This window comes from Hippichthys cyanospilos, chromosome 18 (assembly GCF_059441005.1).
Source record: "Hippichthys cyanospilos isolate Australia breed blue-spotted pipefish chromosome 18, RoL_Hcya_1.0, whole genome shotgun sequence".
In the NCBI taxonomy this organism is placed as follows: domain Eukaryota; kingdom Metazoa; phylum Chordata; class Actinopteri; order Syngnathiformes; family Syngnathidae; genus Hippichthys; species Hippichthys cyanospilos.
The window spans coordinates 3,410,257-3,422,354 of record NC_142386.1 but is presented as its reverse complement, the minus strand read 5'-3'; the positions used below and the strand labels follow the sequence as shown (position 1 = coordinate 3,422,354).

At 43.6% G+C, this 12,098-nt stretch overlaps 1 protein-coding gene across 4 annotated transcripts in view; it reads left to right on the top strand.

Annotated features, from left to right (window-relative positions):
* The window catches only part of robo3 (roundabout, axon guidance receptor, homolog 3 (Drosophila)), a 31,679-nt gene extending 22,099 nt beyond the window's left edge, over positions 1-9,580 (top strand). Inside the window, exons 15-27 of one of the 4 annotated variants that reach the window (XM_088440362.1) lie at positions 1,798-1,922; positions 2,593-2,773; positions 2,966-3,205; positions 3,282-3,321; positions 4,238-4,368; positions 4,451-4,702; positions 5,326-5,476; positions 6,128-6,331; positions 6,596-6,702; positions 6,796-6,903; positions 7,545-7,700; positions 8,739-8,890; positions 9,283-9,580. In XM_088440362.1, coding sequence (XP_088296488.1) covers positions 1,798-1,922; positions 2,593-2,773; positions 2,966-3,205; positions 3,282-3,321; positions 4,238-4,368; positions 4,451-4,702; positions 5,326-5,476; positions 6,128-6,331; positions 6,596-6,702; positions 6,796-6,903; positions 7,545-7,700; positions 8,739-8,890; positions 9,283-9,294 — 1,859 coding nt within the window. In that variant the 3' untranslated portion in view covers positions 9,295-9,580. Of the gene's footprint in view, positions 1-1,797; positions 1,923-2,592; positions 2,774-2,965; positions 3,206-3,281; positions 3,322-4,237; positions 4,369-4,450; positions 4,703-5,325; positions 5,477-6,127; positions 6,332-6,592; positions 6,715-6,795; positions 6,904-7,544; positions 7,701-8,738; positions 8,891-9,282 lie in introns of all 4 variants that reach the window. The other 3 variants (XM_088440360.1, XM_088440361.1, XM_088440359.1) reach the window with 3 other exon arrangements.
* Positions 9,581-12,098: the final 2,518 nt, after the last annotated feature.

The following is a 12,098-nucleotide window of genomic DNA, read 5'->3' as shown; positions in this document are numbered from 1 at the left end:
GCCTGTGATGGAACGTACGGCGGAAAGTAGCGTTATATCCACACACAGAAGGTTATGAAAGCAGCTCAGCTTTGCCGACGCTCAAACCGCGAGGAGGCTTTAACGGAAGACAGATGATTTCTTTTTCAACCTTTGCGCACGGTGCATAGCTGATAGGAATAATTTGACTTTCTGCTTGGAGACGGACGCTTTTCGCTCTGCTCCTCCGCCACCCTTATCTCCCCGCTTTGCTGACTTGGCCCTACGCTGTCTTCCGTCTCAAATCATTGTTCAGACTCCGGGAGGATTTTTCTACAGGAAATCTACCCATGTAGTTGGTCGGATGGATTCTGGACTCAACTGACGGAATTTTCTCCACGGGAAGAGGAGGTAGAGGGAAAACTTCTTGTCCTACATAGAAGACGTGGAGGAGATTATTGTCCTGGTTATAGGGATCCTCCTTATTGGAGTTGGTTGATTCCTGATTAATCACAAAATTCTCCATCAACATGTTGACTGGGATAAAGAATCCATGATCGTAATATTAACTTCTGAGGGAAATTTTGACCCAACTCGGGCTTTTAAATATTTTTGGTGTATATCAAGGGAAAAGCATTCAAAAAAAGTACACCCTACAGATGTCAAATTTAGCCCATGTCTGGCTCATTTACTGCCATCCACATATACATATTATATATATATATATATATATATATATATATATATATATATATATATATATATATATATATATATATATATATATATATATATATATATATATATATATATATATATAATATGTATATGTGGATGGAGAATTTTGTGATTAATCAGGAATGAACCAACTCCAATAAGGAGTTTGTGGGGTTTTTTTTGTTTCGCATTCATTGTAATCCATTTAATTTGCACTTTACTTGAATTGTTATTCATTTTGCATTACTGCTTTGCTAATAAAGCTTACGATTCATATTCAAAAACTGTGTCTGTCATTTTTATCTTTACTATCGCTCCACCCTTATACTGACAGAACAATTAAAGCTGGCATCGACTGCTGCTCGCGTTTTAAAACTGGTCTGAATGTTTCTAACATGGACGGCTACATGAATCCAAGCTGTACCAAGTGCACGAGATTTAGAAAAGAAAGAACCATTTGAAAAAGGGTGTTGTTAGATCTTCAGCCTATCTGTAAGGAAGGTTCCTCAATAAGGACTTGGGATGACTTAAAAACCAAACTGACATGCTAAAACCGTGTGGTGAGAGGTTGGATGAATCCTTTCCCGACAAACATCTGATCACATTCCAGTGAGCAGGGGGCCAAAAGGAAATTTAACCTTGATGGGGAGCGAAAAGTCCTGTGGTAAGGGAAATGTGATGTGATTGTGTTGTTGATTTTATTTTATTTTTATTATATTGTCATCAAATGACCATGAAGTGACAAGACTAACAGATGGTCAGTCGGGTTCTGGTGAGTGACGTATACATTGACGGATGAAAATCCGAGTTTTGGGGGTTCACACTTTCCTATAATATGGCACAATGTGGCACTCTGCATCTAAGTGGAAGGGGGCTCCTCCCGCCTGCGGTCCCTTCTGAAGGTTTCCTATTTTCCCCAGATGGGATTTTTGAGTTTTTCCTTCCCCTTCTGGGAGTTTTGTTCAAGGGATATTTATGATGTTCCGTATGACTTCTTTTTCTCCTGTGTAGTCCTTTGAGACTGCGGTGATTCAGGGCTTACAAATCAACTTGACTTGACATTTCTTGATTGAGTTGGGTACATTTGCATGGGTGCCTCATTGTGCTGATTTTGCCTTTCAGTGCCTAGTGCTCCGCCGAAAGCTGTGACTGTGTCAAGAGTGAAGCAAAGCAACAGCTCCAGCATCGTCGTCTCATGGGAGCCTCCGCCTAGTGACGTGCAGAACGGCATCATCCACGAGTACAAGGTAAACACCTGTGAACTAACCCTATGTTAAATAGCTAATGCGTTTAGAACCCCAGGTAAAAACATCAAAATTTTACATACAGATTAAAAACTGGTACCAAAATAGTATAGTAAGTGCTACGTATATATAATATACATGTATACAATCAGAAAACATCATAAATTAAAACTATAGAAAGGATTTATTTACCTTTGAGTGCCGCTTGTTATGTCCATATTCCCGAATAAGTGTTATCTCCAGCATCGTTTCCATATAAATCATCTTCTTCTCTCTTTAACATCACTAGCAATCTTGGGACCAATGGCTAACCCAAAAAAGTTTGAATTAAGCAGTAAAAGGCACTATAAATACGCTTTTGTAACCACTCACAATAGAACAAAGCTTTATCGTTCCGCCATTTTGAAAGGAGTGAGGCTGACCAATAGCAGAGCACATCTCCGGAAATACGTGCAATCACCTGAAAACGCCTGCGGATGGAGACAAAACAACACAAATACAGACAACCCCCTAGGGTCATGACAGTTTTTTTTTTGTCGCAAAGCGGGGAAAATACCTTAAAGAGGGGATGAAAAAACTTGTAAAAAAAACGTAAGCCAGGGACGCTGTAACCCGGGGGTCCACTGTGCATGCTTTTCTATAAGAAAGTGCAAATATATCTTTATGTCAACAGCTTTGGTGTGTGAGCAATGGCAACAACCACACACGTGATTACATCAACAAGACGGTGGAAGGGAACACTTTGTCCACGGCGCTGAATGGGCTGCTGCCCGGCGTCCTTTACCAGGTGGAGGTGGCGGCCGTGACCGGCGCCGGGGTCGGCGCCCGCAGCCGGCCGTTGCCCGTCCTCATCCGTGAGTTCCGACTTCTGCAAAATAAGTCGCCATTATCTTCCGCTTGCTTAGTCTTTGCACACCTTCCTATCGTCAATGTTACACCACTGTCCCGAGGGGGAACGAGGAAATAACTCGTTTACCCTCAGGCCACTCGACTGACATTTCCCCTCGTGGTTTTGAGCGGCGCGATGTTCTTTTGACTTCTCCCAGACACGGCGGCCGAGCGGATCCCCGCGGCGGACGGCGCTGACTCCGACCGCCGCGGCGGCGAGAGCGACGGCGGTCTGGCCGAGCAGATCGCCGACGTGGTCAAGCGGCCGGCCTTCATCGCCGGCGTGGGTGGCGCCTGCTGGCTCATCCTCATGGGCTTCAGCATCTGGATCTACTGCCGGCGCAAAAAGAGAAAGGAACTGAGCCACTACGCCGCCTCCTTCGCTTACACGCCGGCGGGTCAGTCCCGTCTCATCAACGAGGACGCCAAAGAAAAGCACGCCGTGTTTAACGAACGGTCCTTTGTCTTCTGCAGTCGGATTTCCTAACGGAGATGGATCTGGACACAATGGAAGGTAATCATCTAACTTTTGCTGCTGGTGGCGCTCCACTCAGCACTCGTCAGATACGGGAGGGGCCAGCTCATCCGCCGTCAGTTTTGGGGCCGCCGTTCGGAACGATTTCAATTCATTGAGAAGGAAATGGAAGTGAGAACTTCATTTTGCTCGTCGGCAAAAAATGTACTTTGTCCTCCATGTCCCGACTATGACCGAAGGACGGAAATGGTAACGGACAACTACAATTACTTAATGACGCAGGTGTCAAACTCGAGGCTCGGGGGCCAGATCCGGCCCGCCACATCATTTTATGTGGCCCGCTCAATGATTTCTGACTTCCTGTTTCTGGCGAAAATACCAAATTTGCAAGTCGTCTTCAACTTTTACAAATTTTGGGGGAAAACAACATGCGTTTTTTTTTCTTTTGAAATGTAATTAGCGGCCTCCGATTTCAAAATGCAAATGTGTGACGATCGTACTTGAAATTTATTTGACCGCCGTCATAATGGCCCTCCAACAGAAACTATCAACGATGTGGCCCATGATAAAATAAGTTTTACACCCCTTATTGAGGTTTAATAATTAAAGATTTAAGTGAATATTTGCACTGTAGTAATGCTAGTCACAAAGAACAAGTATAAATACTTTTCATGTACTTTAAAGATGCGCGAAAGTTCCTGGTGGAACCTCCTGGTGGGGGTGTCTTATTTTGCGGATTTTTGGGTCACCATTCACCGCGAAAATGAGCTTTTGGCTAGCTTCAAAGCCAGATGGAAGTCTGTGGCGTGAAGCCCATTGCTCAAGTGAAAATCTGCACCCTACAACTGACTAGTACTTATTTCCTTCCTGTTTTGGTCGCGCCCGCTGCTGCGTTCCCATTTGGACGGCAACGAATCTGGAAGTGACGGGAAGGATGTGCGTTTTGTCTGTGTAGGCCAGGCGTGCTGGGCGGCAACTACCCGTGGCTGGCAGACTCTTGGCCTAGCTCCAGTCCGGTCCGCAGTGGGAACGAGGCGGTGGGCTGCTGCGCCGCGGGTCGCGACCCGGCCGAGCGCTACTACAACGGTACCGGAAGCCGAAATGGCATTTATGACGTCGATGTCTTCAAAAGGCGGCAGATGTTTGGACTGTTTTGTACGCCGCGCAGAAGCCGGTATCGCCAACTACCTGAACGAGACGGAGAAATGCAGTATGAGCGGATCCACCGAGGGGCCCATCTACAGCACCATCGATGCCACAGGCGAGGATCTGCACAGCTTCGCTTCCGGCGCCCCCTATGCCTCCGCTTCCGTCGTGGCCTTCCCCGGACAAATTCCAAGCCCGCCGCAAGATGAGGAGTGCTGGATCGCCAGGCCGGGCGCCGCCGGAGCCCACTATGCTCAACCGGACCGCTGCAGCGGTGTGGAGAATTGCTTTCATTGTCTTGCAATGAAAATCTGATCAGTGGATCTTATCATGTTTGGCTGTTGGTACTCTGGATTGGGCTTCTCCTCACCCTGTGCCTGTTTTTGACTGATTTGGATTTTTAATTGGATTTATTGAACATATAAACACTTTCCAGGGCGGCTCGATGGCGCCTCGCAGTTAAGGGACCAGAGTTCGAATCCAGCCGGCTCTGGTCTTCCTGCGTGGAATTTACATGTTCTCGGGTTTTCTCCGTGCACTATGGAGAAAAAAAAAGATGCATGGCAGATGTGTTGGACATTCTAAATTGTCCTTAGGTGTGATTGGGCGCGTGAATGGTTTTTGCTCTCTGTGCGCCTTGCAATTGGCTGGCAACCGGTTCAGGGTGTCCCCTGCCCACTACCCGGATTCAGTTGGGATAGGCATCAGCAAGCCTGTAACCCTTATGAGGATAAGCGGCGATAGATAATAGATGGATCGATGGATGGGTGTATTCCACTAAGTCATAGAATTTGAGCGTTTTAAATTTAATAGATAAGGGATTATTTGGTTCTATGTGTTTTGAATCATTTGTATCAGGTTTTTTTTTCTATTTTAAAGATCGTGTTTGTTTTCTAGGCAAGCCAAAGCAGAAGGCCATGGGCAAGGCTGTTCAGGCGCCATCTCTACCGTGGATGGAGACATTAGCCCCGCCTCCCCAACTTGGAGAGTTGCAACAGTGTGAGCAGGGTGAGGAGCTGCCAGAAGAGGAGGACGTGTGCGAAATAGGGTGAGTCACATTTTAGCTTAATACAGAAGTGCCAAAACTGTTGCCTGGCGCCCGTTTGCGGTCCACCTTTCGTATTCCAGCAGTCCTTGGCATTAAAATAAAATGACAGACATTTTTTACTTTAAAAAACAAAATAATAAATAGGGTTATATAGTGTAGCGCTTTGCCAAATGCACAAAAATATAAAAAAAAAAAAAGAATTTGTGTAATTGCGAAGAAAAGGAAAAACAACCGCTTGAAAAAATTCACCATTACGGTGGTGCTCCGTTCACTGACTGCGCACAATGTGGGAAATCTGAAACATAGTCCCATCTTAACCACAACAAATACATAACTTACAGATATGTACGCAAGAAAATATGAGGAGTTTACAAAAGACGAATTTGATTCTGTTTTGCGATACTTTTTACATTGTCGCCAAAAAGTAACATAGAAAATAGCAAATTTTGACCCTAAAATTAAGTGCGCGCCCTATACACAGGTGCGCCCTATATTTGGGGAATCTCAGTAATTCCTTTTGGGAATACTGTTGAATATAAGATTGATGAACATTTGACATTATTGATCCTCAACTTGAAATTCGGACATCTTTCAACAAGAACATTTCTCTTGTTTTGGTTCTTTTGTGAATCCCTTTGCCCTGGCTTGCAGTTCGCACGAAGAGTGGTGCCCCCCCCTTCCCGAGCGGACGTACCTGCTGGAGGGCTCCGAAGACGTCCCTTCGCACGGGAAGGCCTCGCCGGCCGCTTCTTACGGTCAGCGCTCCGCCGCCACGCCGAGCCCTTCGCCCAACGAGGAGACGCAAGCTTCCCGCGAGCTTCGGCGCCAACCGGAGGAATTACGACCGCGGTCGCGGTACGTTTCCGACGATTGTGTTCCGAATTTTTACTATGACTGATTTAATGGTGATATTATGCAGAAATGTGAGAAATCCGAGTTCACTGTAAACGTACCATTATTGGATGCTGTTTGAAGCCCGACGTGATACAATGGTGAACAACCGCAGTAATTCAATCAACTGAAGCTTGGAGTATGTTCGGGCAATCAAAAATGGCTGCTCGTTGCTCATAATAAAGTGCATGTCGGTGTTTCATAATCTCAGTCATGTCTTTTCAGCAGAAGGTTGCCATGCGGTCCGGTAGCGGTTCCCCAGGCGCCGAGCGTCCAATCAGGATGCCCCCGTGGGCAGGGGCACAAAGACGACGACGTCAGTGCAACTGCAGCGGGTAAACCGACACGTACGCATAATCGTCATCATTCCTTTTTTTCTCGTCTTTGGGGTGACCGTGTGATTTTTTTTTTCTCCTCCTCTCGTTCAGCGCACGGCCATTCATCCCCAGTGGAAACGTGCTCTCCGACAAACCAAAAAGTTCGTGCCAGAAAAAAGCCTTCCAAGAACTCGGTATACAGGAGGGAAATACATGGAGGTACATGGAAGAATTCAATTCAAATAATGAAGTTGAATATTTACTTGAATCATAATTATGTTCTTTTAATGTAATCAAGAAGGTTTTTTTTCCGTTTTCAGACAATACTTTCCCCAAATCATCTTAATTTGTGATTGTCCATTAATAAAATTTGACCGACTATTATGATTGTTTTGTTGCCGTTCCCTTTAGCCAAGCGCCATCTAGTGGATGTATAACGCAATCCATGCAACGACTGTAGCTTCTATTCTATGCGCCTTATATAGGCAAACAGAATAGGCCATTCATTAAAGATAAGCGTGCGCCTTATAGTGCGGGAAATAAGGCACTCAGAAACTCCATGTTTTAGTATTTTGTATGTGGATTATTTAAAATGTGATGGGTGGAGCATAAAAAGTGAAAAAGCTGAACTCCGAAAAAGCTGAACTCCGATGAGCCCGTTAGCAGAAAAGCACCTTTGGCTAAAGCCGCACTGTGGCAGGATTTGGACTTCTGGACCTGATTTGTGCATCTCTGCTTTTATTTCACTCCAGTGACAAAGTGTCGTGACGGTTTGCGGTTTTCTCAGCAATTAGTGGTTTCCATAGGAATTGCAGTTTTTATGAGATCCGCTGTGCTCATACGTCTGATTGTGTCCTCAGACCTGCCCCCGCCTCCAGAACCACCCCCGGAGGAGGACTCTCCCGAGTGCGCGGAGGCCGGCCAAATGGCTAGCGGCTCCCTGTCGTCCCTGGAGAGGAGCGAGTGTGGCGGTGGTAGCCACCCACGCAAAGGCTCCAGACAAAGGCACGCTCAAAGTGAGATCATGGGCCCCGGGCCCCTTTTTCTCACTATTTTGCCCGCCTGACCATTTGGCGCACTGAATTGAAAGGGAGCGAGGTGATTTGATTGGCTGTGTTCGGTCAAAAAAACGTTTGCTATCATGCACAACTTATTATTGATAGTTGATGACGTTGGTGTCGAACTCCAGTCCTTGAGGGCCGGTATCCTGCATTTTTCCAGTTTTCTCCCCAACACACCTGATTCCATACAGTAGCTTACAAGCAAGCTCCGCAGAAGCTTGAAGATGATCCTAATCATTTGAATCAGGTGTGTTGGGGAGAGAAGGTTAAAAAAAAAAAATCAGGATACCGGCTTTCGAGGACTGGTATCCATCTGACACATCTGATTCAAACGATTATCTTATTAGCAAGTTCTGCATGAGCTTGAAAGTGATCCTCATCATTTCAATCAGGTGTGTTTGAGAGACAAGGTTCAAAAACATGCAGGATACCGGCCCTCAAGGACCGAACTTTGACACCTGTGGTTTATATCGTAAAGTGGCCTCCTGTTTGAAGTATTGTAAACTTCTCATTGTTGTATCTGCGTAATTCAATCTTTTTTTTCCACCATTAAATGGTTTAGATCACAGGTGTCAAACTCCAGTCCTCGAGGGCCGTTATCCTGCATGTTTTTGAACCTTCTCTCTCCAACACACCTATTTCAAATGATCAGGATCCTTTTCAAGCTCCTGCAGAGCTTGCTAATAAGCAAATCATTCGAATCAGGTGTGTTAGGGAGAGAAAATTGGAAAACATGCGGGATACCGGCCCTCAAGGACTGGAGTTTGACACCTATGGTTTAGATGGTCAAAAATGTTTCCAGTTCAAATAAGGATTGACATACTTTTTTTTTGATCCTGTAACCTGTATAAACACTGTAAAAAGTGAATATTTGTGGACGGTTGATTCAGATTGCTTTTTTCTTTTGTAAATGTTAAAAACATACAATTTTAGTTGATAATATTGAAACTAAAACTACGTATCCATACGTTTATGGCTCACTGTTTCCCACAGCTGCACATGGCGAGGAGGTGACGCTGTGCGGCGGTAAAGCCGCTTCCCTTTCCTTAAATCACATGTCCAGTAACTGCTCAAGCACAGGAAGCTTCTCGTCCCGGGGCTCCACGGCCTCTCGGGGAATCGATGCGGCCAGGAAGAGCGCCGAGGTAGGATACCATCATGTCTCTTTAATAATTGAAGCATCCGGGTCATTAGGAGCACCAGAACATACAAGCTAATCCCTCATTAGAGACAATCGTCCAGTGTTTTTTTTTTTTTTTGGCTTGGAGGAGACACGCCTGATGTTTCGGTGGGCCCGTCCGCTACGGGGCAAAAATGGATTCCTCCGTCAGTGAAATTCCCCAAATATAAGACGCGTCTGTGTATAGGACTCGCCCTTCATTTTGGGGTCGAATTCAACTATTTTCGGTTACAGTATCGAACACTTTTAGCAACAATGTAAAATCTAGAGCAAAATAGAATCAATCTCTTCTTCCTAAAAAAAAATGTCATGTGACTAGTCATTCCTCCCATTTTTTTTTTTTTGTTTTTTTTTCAGGAAACTAGATAAAGCCTCCCGTGAAACCAAGTGAACCTCCGATGCCTCCGTTGTTCCCCACCTTTCAAGTGTGAACGCTGATCTTTTAAGACTCATGTCATTCTTGGAAACGAACAAGAAAAGACTCTTTTTTTTTTTTTGTGCTTTGCTTTACCATCATTATTTATGAGCTGTCCACATTCTCCATGCTCCTTGGTGTCTTTACCCTTCGGATTCAGGGAAAGAGACGTATTGTATTTAAAAATGATAAAAAAAAAGGCTGTGGGACAAAAGGAAGAGCCCATCTCCTCTGAGTATGCCAACCTTCATATATATATATATATATATATATATACATATATATATATATATATATATATATATATATATATATATATATATATATATATATATATATATATATGATCAGGGGTGTCAAACTTTTTTTGTGGGCCACTTATACTGTATATTTATATAACTTTGAGCTTTACAAGCACAACATCCGTATTGCTCATCAAACATAAGCATAAAACATTTCAAGTTGTTCAATTAATGAGAAAATTCAGCTCATTTTTATGCTTTCCAAAGTCATCTCAGAACCGGCCCGCGGGCCGTATGTTTGACACCACTGATATAGATGAACACTGCTGACTTTTTGTACTTTTTTGTTGTTGTTTTGTATCTGTACATTAAACTACATTTGCTGATGCATGTGTAAGGCTTTTCTTGATTTAAATCAGCTCCAAACTGCGACTTTGAAAAGGAAAAAGTGCTTTTTAATCAACCATTGCATACCGTGGTGCTTCACTCTAGTTAAGATGTAAAGCCCAAACCGTCTGCGTTCATCGATCGATCGCTTGTCAGCTCATTACCGGTTTCCGATAGGGCTTGATTATTCCATTGATTATTCAGTCGATCGAATCATCAAAACAACCTTTATCTTGCATTTTTTGTGTCTTCAATGTGTTCTTTATTGCTGTGTTCTAAGCACTTGTTCTATATTAATGTTATTTAGCGATTGAAAAAATGTATCAATGTAAACAATGACAGGTTTGGGAAAGGACAGGTCGCAACCCCTCGATTTCCATGCTAATTTGATTTGACGAATGAATGTTCACCGCTTTTGGGGCTGCTGTGAGAAAAATCCAAAGTGTTGAAATGCTTGGGGAAGGCAGATGATAAAGAACCTCAAACGCGACGGGCTTCCGTCCTCTCAACTGGAAACAATCTCAAATGGCGTGTTGAATTGTAGCAACGCAGCGCTAACAGGGATCTCAGGAATCCAAATTAGTCTTGCGGATGAAAGCGGTTGCCATGGCAACAGCCGGGTGTAAAAATACACATATATTTTCAATTTGTAACAGTTGTGGGCAGGCAAGGCAGTGAGCCATCAGATTGAGGACGTAATCAATTACCGTATTTTCCGCACTATAAGGTGCACCGGATTATAAGGCGCACCTTCAACGAATGCCCCCCCCCCTTTTTTTTAAACAAAACTTTTCATATATAGGGCACACCGCATTATAAGGCGCAGAGAATAGAAGCTACAATAGCCGTTGTGGTTGCATTAGGCATCCACTAGATGGCTCTGCGCCAAAGGGAAAAAAGTATCTCGATTACATTAAAAGAATGTTTAGATCAATGCCAAGATGAGTTCAGAGTTTAAAAGGATATAATCATGGCTCAATTTCATATTAAAGCTATATTTTTACTCAAAATGCAACCAAAAACCTTGAAATACTCTTTTGTTGATTTGTTTTGTTGTTATAATTATAATCGGGATCACAATATTGGCTGCCAGAATTAATTAAGATGATCCTCATTTAAAAAGCCGGCTATACATGTGAAATCTTTGTCATCCTACCACCAGGGGGCAATGTTTCCCAGACATTTGCCTCTGCTTTTCTCACCCTAATACATTATTTACCAGTGTGAAATGGCATTGAGTTTCTCACCTGATTCCTCATATATGCAGTGCTAGCAGTCTATTGAAACCTCAAATTGGAACAAATTTGGTTTGAAATGACTGAAAATGCCATTTTAAAAGTAAATATTGTACTTGGTAGGCTTCATTTTTTTTTCATTGGTTTGCACTCAGCAAGTAAATTAGCCGTGTTGCCCTGTGTGCCAAGTTTTTTGCGTGAATTTCTTTCAATTATTATTTACTTTATTCATTTATTTTAGTTTATTCTTAGTAGTAGTAAGTACGTATCAATGAAGATGTTTGATGAAGAATAATCATGATTAATAATCAGGATTTCAATATTGACCAAAATAATCTTGATTATTATTTTGCCAACAATCGTGCAGCCCTATCGTATAATGATCAGGATATTTATGTATTCGCATTCAGTATGCGTCTACGCATGTGATATATATTGGTCCTATTGGTAACTGTGGTGCTAATAATTTGGCCGTTCCTTATGAGTAAATGAGAAATACGGCTTGGGGCAAACCGCAAAGCACAACGCATTTTCCTTTGTAATCCTCGTCTTGTATCTGGGTCACTCGGGTCAAATGGGATGTTGAGTAAAGGGCTTTACTGTCTGCTTCATTTGTATACTAAGCCAGGTCAGGTCCCTCACGCTTTTTATGGGTTTGTAGGCAACTGAAAAAGCAGATTTGGCCAGTTCTTCTCCGCTGCAGCCGAGGAGCGGCGAGCGGGCGGGCGGACGCTTTCGGGAGGCAAACAAACCAAAATAGCACTTGCACAACTTGCATTGTTCCGTATTTTTAGTCGACGTGCATATGCGCGTACAAAACAAGGGATTATCCTTCATCTGTCTGCTTCTTCACTTCAAGCCATATGTTTGGACTGGAACCCCCCCAGACGCACT